The sequence below is a fragment of the Choristoneura fumiferana genome, chromosome 2 (assembly GCF_025370935.1).
Source record: "Choristoneura fumiferana chromosome 2, NRCan_CFum_1, whole genome shotgun sequence".
Taxonomy (NCBI): Eukaryota; Metazoa; Arthropoda; class Insecta; order Lepidoptera; family Tortricidae; genus Choristoneura; species Choristoneura fumiferana.
Window position 1 is genome coordinate 4434205 of NC_133473.1, and position 25498 is coordinate 4459702.

The window sequence follows — 25498 nt, forward strand, 5'->3', positions numbered from 1 at the left end:
ATTAATTCTAGTCGTATAAACAAAGTTATTTTTTTTAGTATAAGGTGTCAATTAGTGGTCACAGTTCAATTACTAACAATAATAACATACCTATATAAATAGAATTCATTTTTAGTCTAAGGTGGCCAGTAATTGACAATTTATAAATTAATTATTCACAGACGAAGTAACAGGCAACGATTAGCAAACTATAGACATGAAGTATTCGCACCGTATTGTAGAACCGCGAAAATTATTATAGTCAATCCATTCAATTCATAAGGAAAAGGTGGCTGTGGCTCCATTAACTTTTTAATGATTCTGCCAATACCAATCTTATTTCTAAGCTTGTCAAACATGTCCGTAATGTTAATTTGTGAAATTAAGTGTCAATCACTCATAAAGCAGTGTTAATATCGTTGAAAAACACCGAACCTAGTTTTATGCCTGTTAATTAGGGTGTGTTCCCACTAGTTGTTGACAGTACTATTTTAGAACTCTAGTACTGTCAATGGAACTAGTGGGAACACACCATGCCAGCAGGGTGTCATTAGAGTGTCGAGCTCTCGGATGTTTACCTTATTACATTTCTCTAAGGTAAGATAGGTAAAAGTTTTTGTTGACGAGGTAGTACGGGGAACAAATGAAAGCTGACATTTTAAAAAACACTTTATTAAGTTCATATTGTGACAATGTTACAATAAATATTTGTATCTTTATTTAGCGTTAGTATCGATTTTACCGCGCACACCTAACACCGAGGTCACATGAGCGCTAAAACCAATGGTATTAGGACAGAATTATTAAGGATTTGACATCGATTAGCGGCATTAGCGCCTCATAGCGTCTGGTGTAGATATAGCTTTAGAAAAAATCAGATAATGATTTCTGAAAGGCTGGCTGATTTTTATCAAAAACTTTGTTAAGGTGCCTCTAGAAATCGTAATCCAATTCAATTAATTGAGCCTCTAGTGAAAAACAATTATCCAAGTGCTTTCGTTAATTTTTTATCTGTGTAAATTATGATATTTGTTAAGGCTCGATTAGTTAGAAGGCTTGACTCAGTGCCGGTGTAAGCAATATTCTGCGATAAGGCTGAGTAGGTACAGTCAGCCCATGAAAATGATAAGCAACTTAAAACCATGTCACATTGACATTGACAACCTATTTCATCACGCGTAACACTCTGCCTTGATCTGGTTTAATTTGACAAAGTACTACATTTTCATGGGCCGACTGTACTTAAAAAAAAACGCTTGCAATTTTTATAACAATTACCCAAAGCAATCTCCGCTTATGGTGTTTGCCTAAAGTGTCTTCGAGCCGGCACTGGTTCGAATGCAAGTGTTTAGATGATTGAACATGAAAAATCCAGAAGTAACGGAACTATCACATTAAGGGCATACAACAACTATAGTTAAATACAAAAAACATACACCAAATTTCTTAGAAATAACACTTAACAATGAACAAAACCATGATCACAACAGGAGAACAAAACAATAAAAAAAGCGTGAATAAGATACTTTAGGCCAAGGAGTAGACGCGTTTGTACTTGGGTTAGACGTAAATTTATTAAAAGAAAGGCTCGGAAAATATCCGCCTAAAATATCGTTAAAAGAAAAACACGATAAAGAGAGTCTAGTCAGTATCAAACACTTTAGAGTTAAGATTGGTTTTTTGGAATCTTTTTGTATTTTTTTATTTCAATTCCAAATTTTTACTTTTACGGTCATCCCGTAAAACCTAAAATGAATATAGATGCACAGAAAAACCAGAAAAATAAGACCATCACTGGGAATCGAACCCAGGTCCTCGGTATTCCGTACCGCGTGCTATACCGCTACACCACCGATGGTCACTGGTTTTTCTGGTTTTTCTGTGCATCTATATTTCAGTTTGTATTTTCACTTTAGAGTTACTTTAACATTTTACATCTGGTTCTTTGTTTTTTTGCTTTGGATGTTGCGCATTCAAATTGTCGGTTTTACTGGACTGCATGCATAGTTTTGTAATAATCAAGTCACAAATACGTACTATTACATGCGCGAGACTCAATCGAAACAAAGCATAACAGAAGCATTACGCTTCCCTTACGCATAAAGGTGTTAAAAAGAACCAAATGTTAAGTCAAAGATGATCGGTAATATTAAATCCTATAAATGCTTTACTCACATTTGATGCTGACTATACTCCTTTATTAAGATCCACATTCATATACGAATAAAAATAAATATTATGTATGTATTACAGTATTATGCACATCTCCTTTTATATTTACTTTTTTTTTAACAATACCAATACACACATTGTTTACATTTAAGTACCACTAGATTTTAAAAGTGTTCGCAGACTTTATAGAAGAGGGCAAATGCGAGAGACTGCATGTTAACAGCGAGAGTTTATAAACCGAGTTAAGGTTTTACTGAACCAAGGTTGCAGAAACTGTAGGATGAATCCACTCTATGAGAGCAAGCTAAGCTTTGATTTTAGAACTCTCCAAAAACGGCTACATGCAACCTTATTCATCTCTAATCACGCATTGTTTTCAAGTATTCGGATAGAGTTGAGAACATTGACAAGCTGAGTCACTAAAACTTAAAACCATACATTTTTTAGTATCGCACATTGCAATAGCGACCTAAATACATGGGCATTAGTTGGCGCACATTTGAGACATTCTTGGTGGTTAAAGGGTTAGTAGGTAAATACTGGATATGATGATCATCAATAAGATCTCGTTTGTAAAGTGCACGTACGTACACGCAGTTCGTCCAAAGGCAGCCATAATTTTAGTTTTATCTTTATGATAGAATGCTGAAGTTAATTCTTTTCTTTTGGTTTAATATACATATATATCTTATCGTAGAGTTAAAACGTGTTCAGGATTTTCAAATACCTAGCTTCTCTACAATTACGTTGTTTCACCATCCATTGATTAAATTTATTTGACGGATAAATGTGATGCCGCCTCTGTTTGTTTTGTTCCAATAGACGGAGACGCCATCACATTAATCCGTCATTTAAAATTAATCAATGGGTGGTGAAACAGTCCCCAATGTTACAAGTAGTATTACAGCATTGCCATGATCTCTCGCACACTGCCTTTGGGTAAACTGTGATCGACAATATAAAGTCCCTCGACTTCCAATTTGCTGGCAGATACGTAAACACGTCTATACAGAGTCTACATATCATGTGTTAACAGCTACATCATAGCAGCATATATTAGTAATACACACATTAGGAATGTGCTAATTTAAACGACGTTAATATTCATCTCATCCAACCTAATATGCCAACACTCAGTCTTTAAATGGATTGTAAAATATATATAGAAAAATTCTGCAAAAGCAACAGTTAGTGAAGTCGATAGAATATATCCATATAATATACAATAACATTTTAATTTATCAACAACCGCCTCAAGGGCACACACAGACACGACGATCCGCAAAGAAACAAAATGGATGATTAACATTGATACAAAAGCTGAACCATTGTTGCTGAATCTGAAGTGCTATACTCGTAATAATGAAACTATGGCGTCGACAACACTTCATACTCTAATTTAAAAATCTTAGTAAAAAAAATTAAACGCATCTTGAGAATCAAACCGTCATTAAACAAAATTTGTCACCTGTCAAAAATGACACTAACACCATTTTAACGCATAGTTTAATTTTGCGAGCTGACGTATTTCATTTTGTGACGGTTTGATTCTCAAGGTGCGTAAATATTCTTAAATAAATACAGTTTTATTTCACGGTGTAGATAAATTTAAGTAGCGAAATATAAAAGTACACGCGTGCTTGTAGTGAACGGAAAGCATGCAAATAGCTAATGAAATGTAAAAATAAATAGGTAGTGAAAATCTGCAGTTATTTTTGCTCATCTCAAAGCGTGTTTTAGCTTTGTAAATGATTCTCAACCAGATGTTGAGAATCTTTCCGTCGTCAAAAATTTGTCTATATTATAACATTTCATTAACTAATCAATTCGGTCACGAACACTTTGGTAGTAAATAGAAAATAAATTAACAGTCAAATTATCGATCATAAGTTGCCCATTCACAAATTATACAACTTTTCAAACGTATGATATCCGTTTCTTTTATAATACTGAAATATATTCGTAGAAACATCACAAAAATCTATATTATTTTATTAGGCATTATGCAGTATACATTATTGTGGTCATTTCTAGCAAATCATTCAGAAATTATATGCGTACTTTCGATTTGACCGTGCCGTGTATAACGGTACTTTGACATAGATTACTCGTTAACAAAAACATACTCTTAGTAGCTCGCGATTCACACAACGGATGAGTTATCGAATGGTATACCATTTAATATAAATAGCATTGGTTACTGAGCGACTAAAATGCAGCATTAAAATTAATTAGCATTCATGTTGAATAAAACTAAATGCTTAACTATTGTATTAGTAGAATTGCCAGTTTGGTTCTTCCTTTTACACCTACATCATTAAATAAGTATAGACTAGACAATATAAGAAGGTGAACAACTGTTTTAAAATAAAAACATGTGCGGCGAACTTTTCCGATGCTCCATTAAATTCGTGCCTTCAACTCGTAACATTAAATAATAGCAAGAAAAATTGTTATAGAATCTATAATAATAACAGTAGATACTGAATCGCCAATGACAATATTATCGCCAATATTACATCAATTAGAATCACGCGATATCCGAATAGCAATGACTCACTCATATGTGAATGTGAACGTAAACCCGCATCGAATAGCCCCAGATATCAAATAAAAAAAGAAACTCATACCAATTCGTGTTTTTAAGGTCTTCGGTCTACTAATAACTATTGTGGGAGTGAGTGTTCTTTTTTATTAGTAAATGATTGACTGTCTTGTGATATTTTATACAAAGTAAGAGCCAAAACAAGCAGAATGTTGCCCCTTGCGATACATTCAATTGATTAATGTTTAATTGGTCTAAAATGATCACAAACCATTTAAAAAAAATCTTTCTTGGCATGCGCTTTTAAAACTAAACGCAACAAGGACAGTTATTACATTATCGACTAATCAAAGATATAAAGAACAAGGCGACTTCACAACTATTTAACATAATCCCGTTCAACAACATGGTTAGACACATCACATGACAAATGTAGCAAGGGATAGATCATTTCGTCAATTTTCTCACCGTATACCATTCTGACGAAACCACATCTTTTCGTGGTATAAATATGACATAATCTATTGAGCGTGTATCGCCCAAATGTCAGTTTCATTAATGTTCATGCCGAAAAGAATACAGCTTTGGCAGAAAAGTAGGGCGATCAGAAAATTCAACAGATACGATTCATTGGTGAACCGCGCTAACTATTTAAACAAACCTAGGCGGAGTGGGTCGATTAGTTGTCTTTCTTGTCCATGGAGCTGTTCGAGGACTCTGTGAGGGTGTCTTCAAATTCTGAGTCGTCGTAGTTCGTGGGTTCTTCCCCAGGCTTGAGCAGCCGCCCGACAAGGTCGTACTTCTCTGTAAAGAAGGAGGCAATTTGAATTACCACCATTATAATATCAGCTGTAGGACGTCCATTGTTGGGCATCTCCCATAGAACTACAGTTGCTTGGAGGCGGCCTGCATCCACCGTGAACCCGCGGCTTTCACCAGATTATCCGTCTAGGTCGATGGTGGACGTTCCTACACTGCGCCGATCCGCGTTCTCCATTCGAGAACTTTAATACAATGTGGTTTTAGTAATGATGCTGCCATTCACTGTCATTTGGATTATAATTAAACATTTATTTCATCTACTCGAAATGACTATTGTAAAATTGGATCCAAAGTAACTGATGTTTACGTAAATAGATTAAATTAGAATACGAAAATTAACCGACGAAGTACTAGCTAGTGTCATAGAATATGTAAAGTTGATGTAGCCATGGGCAACCTAAATCGCTTGAAGAACAGATATAAAATATTCTTTATTGCATACCACAAATCAGATAACAATATAGGGATAAAAAAGCCGTGGTGGCCTAGTGGTTTGACCTATCGCCTCTCAAGCAGAGGGTCGTGAGTTCAAACCCCGGCTCGCACCTCTGAGTTTTTCGAAATTCATGTGCGGAGTTACATTTGAAATTTACCACGAGCTTTGCGGTGAAGGAAAACATCGTGAGGAAACCTGCACAAACCTGCGAAGCAATTCAATGGTGCGTGTGAAGTTCCCAATCCGCACTGGGCCCGCGTGGGAACTATGGCCCAAGCCCTCTTGTTCTGAGAGGAGGCCTGTGCTCAGCAGTGGGACGTATATAGGCTGGGATGATAATAGGGATAAAGTTTCTCGAGTAGCGACCAGTGCCTTTGTGTAAGTTTTCGGTTACAAAATACGGCGTTCGCGTTAAAATCTCAATTTTTATGCTAACACGAACAGCGCCTCTAGCGGCAAATTGAGGTTTTAACGCCCAACGCGATCGAGACGTATTTTGTAACCGAAAACTTACATTTAGGGTACAGGAGTTGGAAAAGGCAGCGTTGTTGGTAAGCTTCCCACTACGCCTTGCGCGAAGTTTGCCGTCGTTCCACCGACTTACGGTATACGGCATTATCGTGGAAGTTGCCGGCAACCGGTTGATGCAGCAGGCAAGTGGTCGTTCACTGTGACGTGTTTAAGGGGAGACCTGCAGGGCTACTACGAAACTCGAAGTTCGTGTCGTGCGGTCCCTCTGACACTTAAACTATTTAATACGAGAGCGAGAGGGACCGCACGACACGAACTTCGAGTTTCGTAGTAGAACTGCTGTGCTCAACATCAGACGTGTTCCGGCTGATAATAATACGTACGCATAACTAACTATTTTTGATTTTTAATTAAACTCATTTCTGGTTATTTTTACATCTGACTACTCTCCTGGTAACTTCAAGCTGATTTAAATTTTGGACAAATGACAGAATCTACGAGGCCACAAAATTGAAACCAAAACCTTATGAATTCTATAACCCTCGTTCTTCGAGTCAACTAGGGTCAATAGAAATAAGGAGGACACAGAGGTATAAGATGATTTACGACACAATCATTGCTTTAATATAAAATAGCAAAATTATGTTTACGCCGAGCCTGCAGGGATACTAAGAAACTCGAAGTTCATTTCATATCGTACCGTCCCTCTCGCTCTCGTATTAAATAGTATAAGTGTCAGATCAGAGGGACCGCTCGACACGAACTTCGAGTTACGAGTTTCGTAGTAGCCCTGCTGCACCTTGGATACCGCTCGGATATATCGCCCTAGTGTCTGCTGATGCGTACTGCGTTGTGGTATATGGATGTATGTATGTATGTAAATACTTTATTGACATACAACTCAAAAATAATACAAAAAGAAAACAACAAAACAAAAAGAGTACAAAGGCGAACTTATCCCTTAAATAGGATTATCGAACCAACAACTGGATCGTGGCCCACTGTGGAATATTTTTCCAGAATATGTCACAATGAAATCGCATTGTTTGATAAAGGGGTTCATTATAATTATGAAACTTACTGAAAGAATGTTTAAGATGCAGTTTTATAATTAATAAATAAATATATATCACGGGACAATTCACACCAATTGACCTAGTCCCAAAGTAAGCTTAGCAAAGCTTGTGTTATGGGTACTAAGCAACGGATAAATATAATTATATAGATAGATACATACTTAAATACATATTAAACACCCAAGACCCGAGAACAAACATTCGTATTTTTCATGCAAATATTTGCCCCGACGCGGGAATCGAACCCGGGACCTCAAGCTTCGTAGTCAGGTTCTCTAACCACTAGGTCATCTGGTCGTCAAAAATAATTTAGGTTATTTTCTGTAAGTTAGCTATTTACATTCGATTTTTTTTCTAACAGGTCTTTCGTTAGACCTGGAACTGGAACTCTTGTAGATGTTCAGAGTTTTGTCTCACTAAAGAAAAATATCACACTAAAGTGTATAATACAAGTAAGTGTACAGTTATAATAGAAGTAACAAACATATATGTGATATTTAGCTATAAGATAAAATTTATTAATTATATAAAAGCTGCCCTCTTGTATAAATATTGCTGTGCCCAACAGGGTCCATGATGATCACATAATCTCTTTGTAACATCTGTAACCATACATTATGGAAAAGCAATTAAATATTGAGTATTGAGTATACAAGATGGTCGGTAAATGCAAGGCAGACATTATTTATGTATCGACAAAATACGTGTGCGATTACAGACACAAATTATCGTTTTATCCGTTGTCTTATCAATAACATATAACATAACATTCTTATCGTATACGGAGAGGTTTAGTGAAAAACCCAAACAAATGAAAATGACAAATGATTTTGCCTTTTCTAGTATTATTAGGTATTTTCTAGTATTAACTATGTACTTTGATTGTTATCAAATTATGGTAATGCTACCCTGGCTAGGTGTTAGTACTTAGTATAGCTTTAAGGATACTGATATGGCTCAGGCCTGAAATGTCTGTTTTCCTAAAATGTACAATTCTCAAAACGTCTGCGTTTTCACAATGTTAAAACTTCTATTTTGTCAGCTTTCTCAAAATGTCTGCTATTTAAAATGTGTACAATCTGAGGAAGTCGTCTTTTCATAATGTTTACATTACTATAATATTAGCATTACCTTAATTTCTGCTTTCCCGTTATGTTCACTTTTTTAAATAGGCTTTAGTCTTGTTATGTTTGTTTTCCCATAATGTCTGCTTATTTTCAAATCAAATTTTAAATGTAAAAGGTTTAATTGCTTGCATACTTACTCTTTGATAACATAAATATCTATACCTAATATAAAATTACTGGCATTCAAGACAACATTAATGACGTTTAGATGAAATTTGAAGACCATGATTGGAGACATTTTGGGAATAAGACTTTTCTGGAATGCCAACGTTATACGAAAGCGGATATTTTGAGGTTGCAGACATTTTGAGAATAAGCGCATTCTGAAAAGCGAACATATGTACAAAAACTGTCATTCTTGGAGACAGGCAATTTTAAATAGCTGACATTTTGAGACGCTGACATTATGCAAAAGACGTGTTGACATTCTGAAAAGCAGACATTTTGCGAAAAATACATTTTAGGAAAATGGATATTTCAGGCCTGAGCCACTGATATTTGCATTATTTAAATTAAAATACCAGAATTAATGTGAAATTGCGTTGGCCAAAGTACAGAGGTTTTTTTTAAGAATAAGATAGTATAGAGCCTAAAAGTAACATAACGTATATCCCCATTAATGGGATCATAATATCTCTCTTACCATCAGGAGACCCACTTGCTCGTTTGCCATCCAGTCGAATAAAAAAATAAAAAAACTGAATACTATATTAAATTCTGTAATTTCTCGCATATATTAATTTTCAAGTTATCTTATTTTTTAACGCCCCGACGCAAAAAGACGGGTGTTATAAGTTTGACCTTTGACCGCTATGTGTGTCTGCGTGTCTGTCTGCGGCACCGTAGCTTAAACAGGTGGACCGATTTAAATGCGGTTTTTTTATTTGAAATCAGGTTTAGCGATGGTTCTTATATGTTTCATAAAAATCGGTTTAGCTGTTTTTGAGATATTGAACTTTTTAAGTTAATTCATCAATGTTATTTTAGACCATGTATGTTTTGTGGTTACTGAAGTTTTTAAGTACCTAGTATATTCGTGATTTGGCGAATTTTACGATCGGCCGCCGACATACCTAACCGAAGTCGTTGTATAAGGTAGTATGAGTACCTACCTACATTAAATTCTTACCTATTTCACAGTTTGTACGCGAAGGAAGTTTATAAATGATTTAGGACGATATTAAGTAGGTAACGTTGACACCTGTTAACCCTTTCAAGTTGCATGTAATTTATGTATCTGGCGCCGCGTATCTAAGTACAAATATAGCATAAACGGATCTAATATGAATATATCTTATCGTGTGCATGGCGTTATCAAATGTTTGTTTGTATTTGGCGCCCGTAAACGAATTTAAATTACCACATACGTTTGTATTTACAAGCTCGTTTTTAGGAACGGCGAGTCACATAAATTTGCATTAACTCCATCGACCAGAATCTTATTATTTATTTATTTCTAATAACATTACATCTATCATTACAGTTACCCAATACGATAGAGTAGCAAGCACCTTACATATTGTCTAATGCACTCGGAATCATGATCGTTTTCACCACTTATTTCTGCCAAGGTAAAGGGGGTAGAAAGGAATGGTGAATGGGGGACGTATCTGAATATCGAGAATTAATATATCTAAAGCGAGTCTTCACATCGCCAATTCCACAGAGTCTAAAGACGAAAGTCTTCAATCAGTGCGTCCTACCCGTCATGACATACGGTGCCGAAACATGGACGCTCACGGTAGGGCTGGTCCACAAATTTAAAGTTGCTCAACGTGCTATGGAAAGGGCTATGCTCCGAGTTTCTCTGAAAGATCGAATTCGTAGAAGTGATCCGACAGAGAACCAAAGTTATCGACATAGCCCACCGTATTAGCACGCTAAAGTGGCAATGGGCCGGCCATATAACCCGAAGAACCGATAACCGTTGGGGTAGACGAGTTCTTGAGTGGAGACCGAGGATCGGCAAACGTATCGTAAGACGTCCTCAGACTCGGTGGAGCGATGATCTTCGCAGGGTCGCTGGCAAGAGCTGAATGAGAGTGGACGAGGATCGTGCTCAGTGGCGTGCCATGGGAGCGGCAAATGTCCAGCAGTGGATGAGCATAGGCTGATGATGATGAATATATCTAAAGTTAAAAAGTCGACGGTGAAAATATCGAAAGTAGCATAAGTTAGGTTTGATATTTTGACCGTCGTTATTTTAACCATCGATATTTCAATTTTCGATATTCAGGTACATTCCCGGTGAATGCGAGCGTTAGGCGGTTAGGCAATTCGGCCACAGAATTTCAGATGCATAAGATCCAGCCTGCTATTTAGATACCAAATTTCATCCAAATTCGCTGAGGTATTTTAGCATGAAGAATTAACAAACACGCACGTGACGCACGCTAATATAAACTTTCGCATCTATACCAAGCAGCATAATTAATAGTGACCTCTGTTAACTCTTATGGCATAAGCCAGCGTTACCCAAACTGTGCGTCATGCTGGCTCTGTACCCTTAGTGTAAGTTTTCGGTTACAAAATACGTTTATATCGCGTTCGCGTTAAAATCTCAATTTGTATGGAAACACGAACAGCGCCTCTAGCGGAACGTTTGCGATGTTCGTGTTTCCATACAAATTGAGATTTTAACGCGAACGCGATTTTGTAACCGAAAACTTACACTAAGGGTACTGTTTTAGGTGCGTTGCGATTTGCGAAACTGTACACTTGGGCTTGCGTCGTCTGCAACCGTATCTAGAGCTACTATATAGATATTTCCTTTAAAAGAGCGTCGAAAAAATCACGATTTGTAAAAAAAAGTCGCAGTAAATTATTATAAAAAGATTGGAATAACCAAATTAGACATGTCTAAAAGTACTTAAGTAGGTACTTACATTTTTTTACTTTCTATATCAGATGAGATGGGAGTAATGAGACCGCGAAGAAAGTAGATTTAAAACGATGTAGGTACCGCAATACGAAATGGAAAGAGAAAGTGAAAATGAACACCATTGTTATACTTTTGTTTGCATGTTGCTTAGTGTTTCAGACTGCTTACCTCTATGCAAAAAAAGGAGGAGGTTCCATTTTCGTCTGTATCTAAGAAAGAATTTGTAAAAGATTGTTAGGGGAAAAATTAAGAAAATTGCGCAAAAATACAGAAAAAATTAGAAAACTTTTTTTTTTATTCGACTAGATGGCAAACGAGCAAGTGCGTCTCCTGATGGTAAGAGATCACCACCAGCCAAACCTAGATGCCTGCTAGAAGGATGGGATACCTCAAGTGCCAGTAATTTGACCGGCTGTCTTACTCTTCACGCCGAAACACAACAGTGCAAGCACTGCTGCTTTACGGCAGAATTAGCGAGAAAGATGGTGGTAGCAATCCGGGCGGACCTTGCACTAAACTTCTCTAATGTAGCCTTAGCTTAGTTAAATTACAACCGCTCTACGATTAGAGACACGAGAGGTTAATTTTTAAGCAAAAATAATGAAATTCATGATATAATATTTTTGGGAATTCCATAGGATTTTTTTTGGGCATCCCGGAATTTGGGACGAATTTTGGTATATAGATAGCTGGAATTCTGGAATAACAAAAAGGCTTTTTTTAATCTCATATTTTAACGAGGCTTATTTACACCAAATGTGTTATGTCAGCCTCATAAAAAGGTTTTATATCCCAAAATTTCATTCGCTAGGATTTTCGGCTGCGGCTCCACTGGAGGCGGAGAGGAGCGGAGCGGAGAGGAGAAGTGTAGGGATCGACCAATCATATTAGTTGAATCCACATGTCGTCTCCGCCTCAGACGTGTAGGGATTGGTCGATCCCAACATAAAATAATAAATAAATATCATGGGACACTTGACACCAATTGACCTAGTCCCAAACTAAGCAAAGCTTATACTATGGATACCTAGTAGGCAACGGATAAACATACTTATCACGGGACACGGGACAATTCACACCAATTGACCTAGTCCCAAAGTAAGCTTAGCAAAGCTTATGTTATGGGTGCTAAGCAAGTTCTCTAGGGTTACGTACGTCAGAGAAGGACAAACTGTTGAGACTTATTTCAAGCTACCAACATTGTAAAATTATACACAATTATACAATAAAGCTTATTTCTATTTCTATTTCTAACCACTTAGCCATCCGGTCGTCAACATGTCTCCTCTCCGTTCGTCTCCGCCCTCCGCCTCAGTGGAGCCGTAGCCTTAGAGACATGAAATTTGGCATGGGTGTTTTAAGCAACTTTAATGCAATTCAGGATGTAATGTTTGAGATATTTTGCAAACTACACGAATTATTATTCAATTGCTACGCGTGCGAAACCGCTGGTAAATGCTATAAAAATAGCCTATATCTCGTGAAGTAATCAATTCGACATTGGCAAAATACATCCTTCTAAAACAGCAAGGGTAAAAGCCATAAAAAAAATCTTTGTTCAGAAAGACGTCTAATCTGCATAATTGCTCATATTCTTCATCAAAACATTCCTCATTTTCCTTTCATTTTCATTTCTTTCTTTTTTTATTCTTTATTCTTTTTCTCTGATTTCTCCGATAACGTTCTTGGCTGAATTAGTAACTGCTGTTTTAATACTCTGCCATTCTTAATCAATATTGTTGGACAGAGGACATATATTGAGATACTTTGTCTATTATCACTTCCCGATTATATCTTTTAGCTTGTTGCATCCCATATCAAACATTTTTCTCCTTTAGCATTTTGGACTTTGTATGTTATTTTTTAGGGCAGCAACAACTAGGAAATGGTCAGAGTTGCAATGTGCACCTCTGTAAACTCTGTAGCCAGTGTATGCTTCCTAATAGTTCCTAAATAACATGTGATCAATGACTATATTGAGCTCTGCCTTGGATTTACCATGTGCTTTTGTGGATTAATTTGATGGGGAATTTCGTACCATCCATATTTTGATTGCATCCAGATATATATTCATTTCCTCCTTTTCTTTTTATTAAACTTCTAGCATAGGGTAAATAAAATAAATAATCCAAGAAACCATAGGTTCCGAGATGGGTTAATTAAAAAAAAAGAACTGACCTCTGAACTGTGCCTCCCACTCCTTTACAGAATCCATCTGTATAGAGTTCAGATCACTGAGGTCATCGTATTTGTCATCTGTTGACGTCACTGAGAATGTAGCCAGCCCTCGCGAAGCATCTCGTCCTCCAAATGTGGCATATGGTCCTCCTGGAATACAAACTTGTATTTAGAACTCGTAACTTTGTAAATATGTTCAAAATATTTCTTAGCTACATTTTTCTTATATTTTTGTTGAGGCTTTGAACACTCCAGGTTTTGAGTCAGCCTCACAGTGCCTGCCTGGAGAGCAGTGACAACTCAATTCCCTACAAAAAGAGAGAGCCAACATTTGAGCTAAGGCGGTATTGTCTAACTTATTCCGTATCATTATCACTTTCACCACTTTTTTCTGTAAAAGAGTAGTACTTAAACAAATGTATAACCAACCTAACCACAAAAAGTTGGAAAACCCCCGACATTGTCACTTCAAAGTTCCATATCTCAAAGTCAAAGTCAAAATATCTTTATTCAATTTAGGCTATAACAAGCACTTATGAATAAAAAAACTACCACCAGTTCGGAAATACCTCTGTTAAGAAGAATCCGGCAAAAAACTCAACAAGGTATATTTTTTTTAAAGAGATTTACAATATTATTAAATGATATCTATACATCACAAGTATTTAACACAACTTTATTTTGAACACAGTCATCCCAAACGCATTCATATTGGTCACCCATTTAAGAGCTACGGTGCCACAGACTGACACACACAAAGACATGCATGCACACAAAGCGGTCAAACTTATAACACCCCTCTTTTTGCATCAGGGGTTAAAAAGATGGTGAATGTGCTTGTGAGTGTCAAAGCGTTAGAGAATTCGGCCTCTGGCAGGTGTGCACATATGACACCTTTATTACTGATGTTTTGTTATTTTAACAAACATAATACATAAAAGTTTTTGTTCAATGAAGTTGACTACCAATCAACAGTCAAAACTAATGGGTGGGGATCTGAAGCTCTTCGACATCATCCATCAACTAAAAATCCCAATCACCATCATGTGTGGTGTGATGCTTGGCCACAGAATTGTAATTGGACATTAATTCCTTTGTTTTTCATAATGCATGAGATTGGTAGTTCAAACGCTTCAGAGCCTCACCCAAATATTGTATTTTGAATAGGCATATTGATACACTGAATTAACAAAAATGAAAAATTAATCAAGGTAGACAATAGGGAGGTCATATTGCTTAAAAAGTGATTTCTTCCAAACAGCCATCATCATAAACATTTTTTATTACACAACCAAGCTGTTTCCACCTCGCACTTCACAAGAACTTTGAAATGTTTTATGTATTGTGTTTTATTGCTTATTGTTATAAATAAAAATAGTTTCTTAACAAGAACGGTTCAACAATTTACCTTTTAACAAATAGAAGACAATCATAAGACGCATATCAGCGACAAAGAATGAAAGCTGCTAATGCAAAAATTTCATACAATACAATACAATACAATAACTCTTTATTGCACACCAATTACAGAGTATATACATAGATTTTCTAAGGTAAGCAATAGGTTATCGCTTCAGAGCGATTCTTCCATTTCAAGGGACAAAATAAGGAATACATTTAGCATTTTTGCAATCTCCTATTTTTTGAATTTTATTTTTTGCAGCTCTGTATTATTATTATTATTGAAATAATACACTAGCAGCTCTTAGAGCTGATGCGTGTACATCACTGTGTTTCAAACATCAGATGAAGAAAAAACTGCAATTTATTCTGCTTCATTTAATAAAGAGTTCAACACGCAGTGGTTATTTTTTTGGCCGTCTCCGTCTATTCAAACAAAACAAACAGAGATGGCATCACATTTATCCGTCAAATAAATTTAATCAATGGATGGTGAAACAGGGGGTTAGTGTGAAAAACAAATAAAGGTAATTACATGTGCCTGCTAGGATAGATTAATTTCAATTAGAGATGCAACAGATATCCGGCCAGTATCCTGTATCCGGCCTATCTGCCCACTATTTTATTTATAGTTATGATTAAAAACTGGTATTTATTTATGAATTTCAATTATTGACATGAGTTTATTATTCTAAGGGACTGTTTCACCACCAATTGATTAATTTTAACTGATGGATAAATGTGATACCGTCTCGCGTCTATTCAAACAAAACAAACAGAAACAACATCATATTTATCCATTAGTTAAAATTAATCAATGAGTGGTGAAGTGAAACAGTCCCTAAGTTAATTAATTATACTCTACAAGTTGCAACCTGCATGAAGTGTCATGAGCATGTTTGAATTAGCTTAATTTAATTGTACGTAAAACTAGGCCAAATATCCGGCGGGCAAATTTCTGGCTATCTGGCCACCAGTCCCGCGCAATATCCAGTATCCGGCCAAACCACTATCCATTTCATAGCTAAAATCATTCAGAATTTTATATGAATTATAAAACAATTCATAATGAAATGCCATTTTTTAAGTATTTGTCCATGGCAAATATGAAAGAGAGTAATCAAACTACCCACATATAAATTTCACAAAATGTAACATTATTTTATTTAAATTTTGAAAATTAATCTTACCCATTCAATGAAACCTAATCAGGTCTAATAATTTATATATATATTATACATAAGTATTTGTTGTTAAACAAACTTTAAAGAAGGTCACCAAAACAAGGCCTGCTGTTAATACGAATGATTAACACATGCACGGTATGAGTGAGCGCGCGGCGCGCCGCATGCAAATCTTCTGAATTAATTACGGTGACTCAAGATTATGGTCCTATAAATAAAACATTGCAACGGCCGAAAGGGCCGTATACTCACCGGGCCCGTAGAACCGGCGACCCCGGGTAGCATCAAATATCCATCCGTTTACAGCCACCAGCACACGACCATCAGGCTGTGTTCCATCGTACTTTCGAAGTTCTTCTATCGTCATGTCCTTACGCATTTTAGGCAACTGAGGCTCTGAAGACATGCCAGTTGGTTTGGCGAACCGTCTTTTTAATAATATGTAGGAGCACACAATAATTACCAGAATCGATATTGAATTAACAATAAAATAATATTCGCGCACAACACTAGGCCCCCCATCCTGATTTTCCGCTTCCGCAGACTTCGGTTCAGATGCTGATGACATTTTCAGTTTAAAATATTATTTGAAATTTTTTAAACACTTGGGTTTCATATAAAATGTATAAATTTTATAAAACCGACCGCCTAAACCGTAACAACGTCGTAAGAATAAATTCAGAAAAGAGACACCACTGACGTCAGCCTGTGTTATTTCAATTTCATACTTTTTTCTGGTCACGGGTAGAGGTAGCCTTTCAGTCGTTTCACCAAGAACAAATAGAATTTTCTATGAATTATCAGAAAATAAATTTACTCGCTTATAAATCATAAATTATAAAATAATAGCATTATTTGAAATTTAATTTAATTTTTGTATTTTGTGGTGTTATTTAACTTGCGAAAGTATTTATTAACTGATAAATTGCTTAAGCTAGAGTTTTAAACATAAACTAAAACAGCGTAAAATGTCAAAATGACGTTGACAGATTCCAAACATTCCATTCTTTTCAAAAAGCTAAATGACATCTCGAGGATATATTTTTTCTCTTTTTTACAAATGGAAATTATGAACGTAAGAATGAAAGAAAAGAAAGAATAAGTTTTGTGTATTTCAAAATTTACTTCGCTTCGCTACGTCGAATAGTGAATTGGTAGCAATTTTTCAATTTCAGCTTCAGCATTTTACTTACAGTGGCTCACAGAGTACCTTATAATATTACTTGAATATTACATACCGTGCAGTGGCTTTAGCGTGTGGCCTCGCTTACCGGTTTTTGCTATTCCGACAAATTGCAATGTGCTGATTCGTCATAATCAAAATATTTCAAATTATTTAAAACCACTGTAAAATAAAAAATGAAAGAGCAACGTACGGATTTATGTTCAAGATACATAAAAATATTCATTGTTGTGTCTTGCTATTGGTAATTTATTAAAAATTCTATTTGCATTTAATCATTTAAGTGTTAAATTAATTCTTTACTTCCTATACATAAAAGATAAGGCCACACGTGAAGTGTAAGTGGTATAAGCATACAGTGGACAGGAAATTATTAGATTTTAATAATCATAGACTACTGATCAAAACAGTGCTATTCAATTTTTGAATTTGTTTTGCCAATTTTTAATCTGTATTTTCTATTTCAGGGTAGTATCAATAGTCACTGTGTTTGTAAACAAAGCACTTCTGAGTGGTCAGAAGGTGCCTCTGGAGGCCCCGTTGTTCATCACTTGGTTCCAATGCATTGTGTCGTTTACGATATGTTCAACACTGAGCAGTATGGGTGGCATTCCTGGAGTATTTCAATTTCCTAAAGGGACACCATGGCACTTCGATGTTGTTAAGAAGGTATATACTTTTGTTTTAATATCAATGTGGACTGCTTAGGTTTGACGGTCATCTCATTATAGGATTGCCCCAATGGCTGGTATATTTCTTTTCTATTTTTTTAAACAAGCATTCTTAGTGGCCAGTACCCAACAACATATTAAAAAAAAACATATTTTCTGTTTTTTTTTTCTAGGCCCAAGTGCACCTTTGTTCTAATATAATGAAATAGTAAACTTTGTATGTTTTTGTAATGGTTGCTTGTATTTTTCAACATGTAGGTATTTTTTTTTTTACTTTCATACCGCAATGGTTCAGTCTGAACTTTGTGATTGGCAATGGAGTGCTGCTGCCTGATCTTACGTATCTAAAAATACCTCAAAATATTCATATCATAGGGGATACTGCAATACCCATAAATGTTATAACTAAGCACACTAAGAATAGTTTCATAGGGGATGGTTTCAACTTATTTGTTTTATTTCAACAATTTGGAGTAAAAATTCGTATTTGGCGAAAAGTTTTTGCTAGATTACGCAAATTTATACTATCATCATCAATATGTGTGTGTTGTTGGCTCATTTTGTTTACTAGTAAATGCTGTAAACAGAAGCCCTGGTTGCCACACCTAAAACAGTCTATTATTTAATTGATTAGCGTCATGCATGTCTCTTATGTGAACTGATGCTAATGGTTATTAACTGTACATTATGTTGCTAATCTATTTAATAACTGAATGCCACACCTTGCCTTGCTATTCAAATTCCCTAGTTGCTTGGCCTTAAATTGCATGTGTATAGAGTACTTAGATTTACTGATTAGTTTTAATTTTGTCAATAAAATATTAATTTTAAAAAGTAAAAAAAAAGATATTAATTGAAGAAAAAATATAAGGACCAATAAATATAATATAATAAAAAAACTGTGAAACAAAATCCTATGAAATTTCTGTCTGCAAAAGAAGGGAACACCCCATATTGCTACAATAAAAAAAAAATTTGCCGACATATTATATATCTTATGTAATTTTGGATGAAATATTATATATCTTATGTAAATTTGTCAGTTTTGAAAAATCTTATGATAGCTCGTAGGTATCTCATATGTTAAAAAAGGTTACAGGATAGGACCAAAGAAATAGACATAAATAGAAACATTCGCTCGAAAAATATATTGCCCTCCTTCAGGCAGTTGGGTAAAAAAGGCCTTGTGTGAATGGAGAATGTAAAATCGTGAAGTTGTAAGATTAGTTGAATTTAAATGCTCATGTACAAGCACAATAGCAGACACATTAATAGAAGCCATTTAACTGATAAGTTCATTAACACAATTTCCCCTTTGATAAGGAAATAAGGCTAATGGCTAATTACAAAATTTACAAACATGCTTTATCTCATGCCATTGACTTAATGCTGAAATTGTATTTGGTATAAATGGTTCTCTATTTTTTTATCTGCGTTATGAAAAAGGGCGTCGGTATCCCCGGGCAACAATAGTTATTTGTGTCACAAGGGAGCAAAATGGTGTATTTACGGCGAGGGCGTACATTGAATCCAGAATATAGCGAAGGATTCTACAATAGAATCCTGAGCGTAATGAGGGATTCAAGTGTTAACGCCCAAGATGAAAATAATTTTGCTCCCGAGTGGCTCATACTACTTTTCACACCGAGCATTAAGAAACTTGAAAAAAATAAATTCTAAATATTATTAAAGAATAACCAGCATAGAAAATGGCGTGGCTTTACAATTATCAACTTCAAAAAATGGCATTTGCAATAAAACACTTAGAAAAGCCTTGAACAGAAAAGTTGCACTTTGCTCCCTCTCGTCAGGGAGGAAAAGTTACTTTTCTGAAGGAGAGGTGTGAAAAAAAAATTTACCGCCGAAAAAACCGAAAAGCAAAAAATAGTAAACCTTTTTCTTCTTTCTCTCCTATTTAACCTTAATCTAGGTACAGTCACGTGTAAAAGTATGTATACACAAAAAAATTTGAAAAATATGTAGCCACACATTTTCATCATAAATATGTATCTATTACTGACACCAAAAATTGTATTCATTAAACTGTTTCAGAATTATGTAATCACAAAATGCTTCAGAAAGTTGCATACTTACATAAATTCCATTTAAATGTATCTACCTCGAAGGCAAAAATAAGTATACATGAATGGGTTCCATATACATATAACCACACCAATTTGGCAAATATTTGTATACGCCGTTTGATTCATAAATATGTATCCAGACTGCAACAACAAACCTTGTCTGACTGGCATAGAATCGTAATTTGTATATTTAACTGATTTGACAATTCACGAAAACAGTGCGGACTTGTCACTGCATACGTCTATCTCACGATTATTCTATGACGCACTTGACAGTCCTTAGATTTAATTGACTTGTAAATATTGAGTATTTCAGTTTAGGGTCATTCTCAGAAAGTGCACTAAGCATTTTTTTGTTTTTATTTTAATTATATTGTTAATTGTTAGTGGTAGAGCCGCACTGTAGCCAGTTCTTGGTTTGCAGTACGAATGGGCGGGCTCGACCGGGGTAGTACCACACTCTCACAGAATATCGACGTGAAGCAGGAGCTGGCTAGTCCTGCTACTGTGTTTCGTAAAATTACAATGATTAAAGATTGCAAATTATAGATGCTTCAGTGGATCTGTCCTCAGTGGATGACCCGAACAACTTGATCGCTTTGCTTAGTCGATATTAATGACCACTCTGGACGTTTCCAAGTATTTGGTGATCTTGATGGTGTATAAGAAATTAAATATATCCATACCAAATTTCATCCACCTCACTCCAGTCAGTTCATCCCCCATTTTCTCCCCTTAAGGGTTGCTTTTGGAGATAAAAACTAAGTACCCTATGTTCAGCCCCTTGACAGTCGAAACCAGTCGGTTTCGACGTGATACCGGAACAGACAGAGTATTACTTTCAATTCATCACTCCATAGTATAAAACAAAGTCGCTTTTTTGTCTGTACGCTTAGATCTTTCAAACTACGCAACGGATTTTGATGCGGTTTTCACAAATAAATAGTGTGATTCACGGTGTCTATGTATACCGTAACCGTGTTGTGCCGGAACGGGTCACCAGTATATAATATTATTTTAATGGAGTATGGATTCGTAGTATGTATGTCCCTGCCCGCATGCAGGTTACGAAAGAGACAGACATGTAATCTTAACAAAACAGTAATTCTTCAAAACGAATCAAAATATCAAATCGTGTTTACATATTTATGAATCAAACGGCGTATACAAATATTTGCCAAATTGGTGTGGTTATATGTATATGGAACCCATTCATGTATACTTATTTTTGCCTACGAGGTGGATACATTTAAATGGAATTTATTTAAGTATGCAACTTTCTGAAGCATTTTGTGATTACATAATACTGAAAAAGTTTAATGAATACAATTTTTGGTGTCAGTAATAGATAAATATTTTTGATACAATGTATGACTACATATTTATGCAACCTTGTTTTTGTATACATATTTTTAGACGTGACTGTACTAGTTTCAAATCGGTGCCTCAGTAGGTACTAGCCATCACAGGAGTGGACCTAAAGTCGTTTACATAATGGCTTCTATCACTCCTGATGGCTAGTGCTGAGGCACCGACTTCAAACTAGTACCTACCTTGACTTGATTAAGGTAAATAGGAGAGAAAGGAGAAAAAGGTTTATAATTTTTTGCTTTTCGGTTTTTCGGCGGTTTAATTGTTTGTTTGTGTTAATGCAATCGGGGAGCGTCATGGTCGAATGTCCGCGATCCCATGGCCCTCCCATAACGGCAGAGTGGAGAAATGCCGATGTGTTTTTAGTGGGTATGCTAAGTTCAGAGAGTCCCACATAACTTTCCACGGAAGTATGCACATCGCAAAAAAAAAGGATGGCAATGCAATGAGGGTTTTTCGACAGGCGAAATATCGCTAGATGGCGTTAGTATGAGGTACGTTTGACATTTCTGTCTGTGATTGGATAAATATCTAAATAAGCCAATCGCAAGCAAGACAGAAACGTCAAACGCACCGCACGATACTAACGCCATCTAGCGATATTTTGCTTATCGAAAACCCCTCATTACAGTCAACAAGAATAATAGTTTTCAAAAAAAGCTTATCATCATCCCAGCCTATATACGTCCCACTGCTGGGCACAGGCCTCCTGTCAGAACAAGAGGGCTTGGGCCATAGTTCCCACGCGGGCCCAGTGCGGATTGGGAACTTCGCACGAACCATTGAATCGCTTCGCAGGTTTGTGCAGGTTTCCTCACTATGTTTTCCTTCACCGCAAAGGTCGTGGTAAATTTCAAATGTAATTCCGCACATGAATTTCGTAAAACTCAGAGGTGCGAGCCGGGGTTTGAACCCACAACCCTCTGCTAGAGAGGCGATAGGTCAAACCACTAGGCCACCACGGCTTCCAAAAAAAAAAATTACAGTCAACAAGAATAATAGTTTTCAAAAAAAGCTTATATTTAATATTAACAGAAAACTTATTACAATGTAAAGTTTACACCATTGTCTGACATCAGAGTTCTACATTTTCAGCTAAAAAAATGCAATGTAAAAGCTATTCTTAATCACTGTTTTATCTATTTTGCAGGTCATCCCCTTATCAATAATGTTTACATTGATGATAGCCACCAACAACTTGTGCCTGAAATATGTAGGCGTGTCATTCTACTACATAGGCAGATCACTAACAACGGTATTCAATGTGGTATTCAGCTGGATTCTGCTGGGACAGGCCACCTCATCCAGATGTATTATGTGCTGCGCTTTTATCATCTTCGGATTCTATTTGGGCGTTGATCAAGAGAGTTTGCTAGGTACGTTATTCTTATCTTAGGTTTACAGATATTGAGCCTTTGCTACGCAAACCAGAGTTTTACAATCGGAACCATATCGGAACAAACAGACGACTAAGGGAAGAAGTTTTATGTCCCCCGCGATAGTAAACGCTATTTTGTACTTTTACACTTTAACGGGCTCCGCCACATCGACGTCATCTCCATTAATATCTGCCACAGCGGGGCGTTCAAAAATATCTGACACGTCCTACCGGCCGAATTAGGGTCGTATCAGATATTTATGCACGCTTTGTTGAGTCAGATATTGGTGCTGCTGACTGTACAGAGATAGTATAAGTCCGGGATAAGACATCGGATAGTTTTTATTATTTTATAGCTATATACAAATTCCTAGCAGACGAAGTCGCGGAAAACAACTAGTGAATAAATAAAATGCTAATTCCATAGGTATTTATTTGGATTGATATTTATTTAATAAAATAAATCTGATTGCGTTTCCGCTATGCAATAAATTGATAAAACCTAAATCACTAATTAATTACTAAGCTCTTCATAATAATTTATGTTCAATATTTTCAGGGTCGTTTTCTCTAATCGGGACGATATATGGAGTCGTTGGATCGCTCATGCTGTCTTTATATTCCATCTACACCAAGAAGGTTTTGCCCCATGTCAATCAAGAAGTATGGTTGCTCTCATACTACAATAATGCTTATTCTATAATCTTATTTCTACCGCTGATGATATTGAATGGAGAGGTTGAAGCCTTGCGAAACTATACAAACTTCCAAAGCACGTATTTTTGGGTGCAAATGTTAGTAGGTGGAGTCTGTGGATTTGCCATTGGATACGTAACGTCTCTGCAAATAAAGGTAAGTTCATTATATTGATATTATGAATTCTTTATATAAAATATTTTTTTTGCGGATTTTAATGAAGGTAATACCTAATTAACACCATACTACTAGGTACATCACATCTTACTTAAGTACATGATATTTATCGTAACAACTACCAAAGTATCGTGTTCTGATAATACACTACGTACGTACGCGTGCTAGGCTAGATGTATAATAATGTATATTACACTCTACCTATACAATAATTACTTACTCGTGTGTTAAAATGCAGTAAATAAATATCACGAAACAATCGGCACCAATTGACCTAGTTCCAAAGTAGGCAAAGCATGAGTAGTCATAATTTAATGACTTGTTGTGTATTAGGGGAGACCGAGGAGAGTTGTGACAGAGGAGAGTACTGACAACGTCGATTTTTGGTAACCTATTAACTGTTAGCAAGCTCGCAACAAGGCGCGTTTCCTAGCTCGAGACTTGAGCTAAAAAACGCGCGCTATTGCTTGGTGGTAGGACCTTGTGCAAGGTCCGCCCGGATTGCTACCACCATCTTGCTCGCTAATCCTGCCGTGAAGCAGCAGTGCTTGCACTGTTGTGTTTCGGCGTGGAGAGTAAGACAGCCGGTGTAATTACTGGCACTTGACGTATCCCATCTTAGACCTCTAGGTTGGCAACGCATCTGCAATACCCCTGGTGTTGCAGATGTTTATGGGCGGGTGTGATCTCTTACCATCAGGAGACCCACTTGCTCGTTTGCCATCCAGTCGAATAAAAAAAAAGAAGCTCGCTAGCAGATAATAAGTTCCAAAATATCGACGCTGTCACTACTCTCCTCGGTCTCCCCTATGTAGCGAACTCATTGGCAGATATGACATAAGTTGCAAACATGACTTCTAAAACTATCCTCAAGTTTGCTAAACTTTAATTTTGATCCATATTTCTTATGTTTCTCAGGTGACGTCGCCTTTAACACACAACATATCGGGTACAGCCAAGGCTTGTGCTCAGACAGTCATGGCCACCCAATGGTACAGCGAAACCAAAAACATCCTCTGGTGGACTTCCAATATCATAGTCCTGGGTAGTAGCGCATTGTATGCACGGTTCAAGCAAATAGAGATGGAAGAACATAGCAAAAAACCATTGCCAGAAGACGAGAAGAGTCTAGTATGATAGAAAAAGACAGGTGTATTAGTGTGACAAATGATTATTTATGTAGTTTATATAATTCGAGGCAGGGTGTAAGTTCGAACGAGTGTATATTGTTGTCTGACTCTTGATATTGAGAGTAAATGTGTCCTCGTGACTGCTGTAGGGGTTTAATTAAAACAGGGACGTAGCTACTACCGTATCAAAGAGCGAAAGAAAGATAGACCGTAATTAGTTCTAAGCCCCTCCCTAAAAATTTGATCAGGGCCAGTCTTGGGCTAGCATCAACATCTATGTAGGTACCTATATAAGTCGATGTCGATGAGGGCAAAGCTAATGAAAAGAAGCCTACCTGTAATATGACCATGAGCGAGCAAGCCTCTGTGCTGTGATGATTGTCAGTTTGTGAATACATAGGTAATAATGTACAAGAAAATAATAATTTTGCTGTACTTTGATCCAACTTAATTCGCTCGGAACACTATCGAGTCTAATGTTCGAATGCATTTATAGACTAGAAAAATCTCGTATGCCGCAAGGATTATACTACCAT

The 25498-nt window shown here is 36.3% G+C and overlaps 2 protein-coding genes across 2 annotated transcripts; one reads left to right on the forward strand and one right to left on the reverse strand.

Annotated features, from left to right (window-relative positions):
- Positions 1-635: 635 nt before the first annotated feature.
- MSBP (membrane steroid binding protein) lies at positions 636-16987 on the reverse strand. The gene is made up of 3 exons (XM_074111560.1): positions 16525-16987; positions 13688-13837; positions 636-5500 (listed from the first exon to the last, which is right to left on the reverse strand). The coding sequence occupies exons 1-3, from the start codon at positions 16838-16840 to the stop codon at positions 5376-5378; spliced, it is 591 nt and encodes a 196-aa protein (XP_073967661.1). The 5' UTR covers positions 16841-16987; the 3' UTR covers positions 636-5375.
- Positions 16988-17347: 360 nt separating this feature from the next.
- On the forward strand, positions 17348-25299 carry nac (GDP-fucose transporter nac). Its single transcript, XM_074111569.1, has 5 exons — positions 17348-17699; positions 17923-18124; positions 22732-22957; positions 23519-23811; positions 24751-25299. Exons 1-5 carry the CDS (start codon positions 17632-17634, stop codon positions 24967-24969), a joined length of 1008 nt encoding a protein of 335 aa, XP_073967670.1. The 5' UTR covers positions 17348-17631; the 3' UTR covers positions 24970-25299.
- Positions 25300-25498: the final 199 nt, after the last annotated feature.

What these genes read in the sequence shown, in the direction of transcription:
- nac (XM_074111569.1), top strand. Translation starts at nt 17,632, where the DNA reads ATGAAAGAGCAACGTACGGATTTATGTTCAAGATACATAAAAATATTC. An exon ending in ATTGTTGTGTCTTGCTATTG is followed by an intron (nt 17,700 to 17,922) that starts GTAATTTATTAA and finishes TTTCTATTTCAG; the next exon opens with GGTAGTATCAATAGTCACTG. An exon ending in TAACGTCTCTGCAAATAAAG is followed by an intron (nt 23,812 to 24,750) that starts GTAAGTTCATTA and finishes TATGTTTCTCAG; the next exon opens with GTGACGTCGCCTTTAACACA.
- MSBP (XM_074111560.1), bottom strand. Translation starts at nt 16,840, where the DNA reads ATGTCATCAGCATCTGAACCGAAGTCTGCGGAAGCGGAAAATCAGGAT. An exon ending in TCGCCGGTTCTACGGGCCCG is followed by an intron (nt 13,838 to 16,524) that starts GTGAGTATACGG and finishes TTTGTATTCCAG; the next exon opens with GAGGACCATATGCCACATTT. An exon ending in GTGGGAGGCACAGTTCAGAG is followed by an intron (nt 5,501 to 13,687) that starts GTCAGTTCTTTT and finishes CCTTCTTTACAG; the next exon opens with AGAAGTACGACCTTGTCGGG.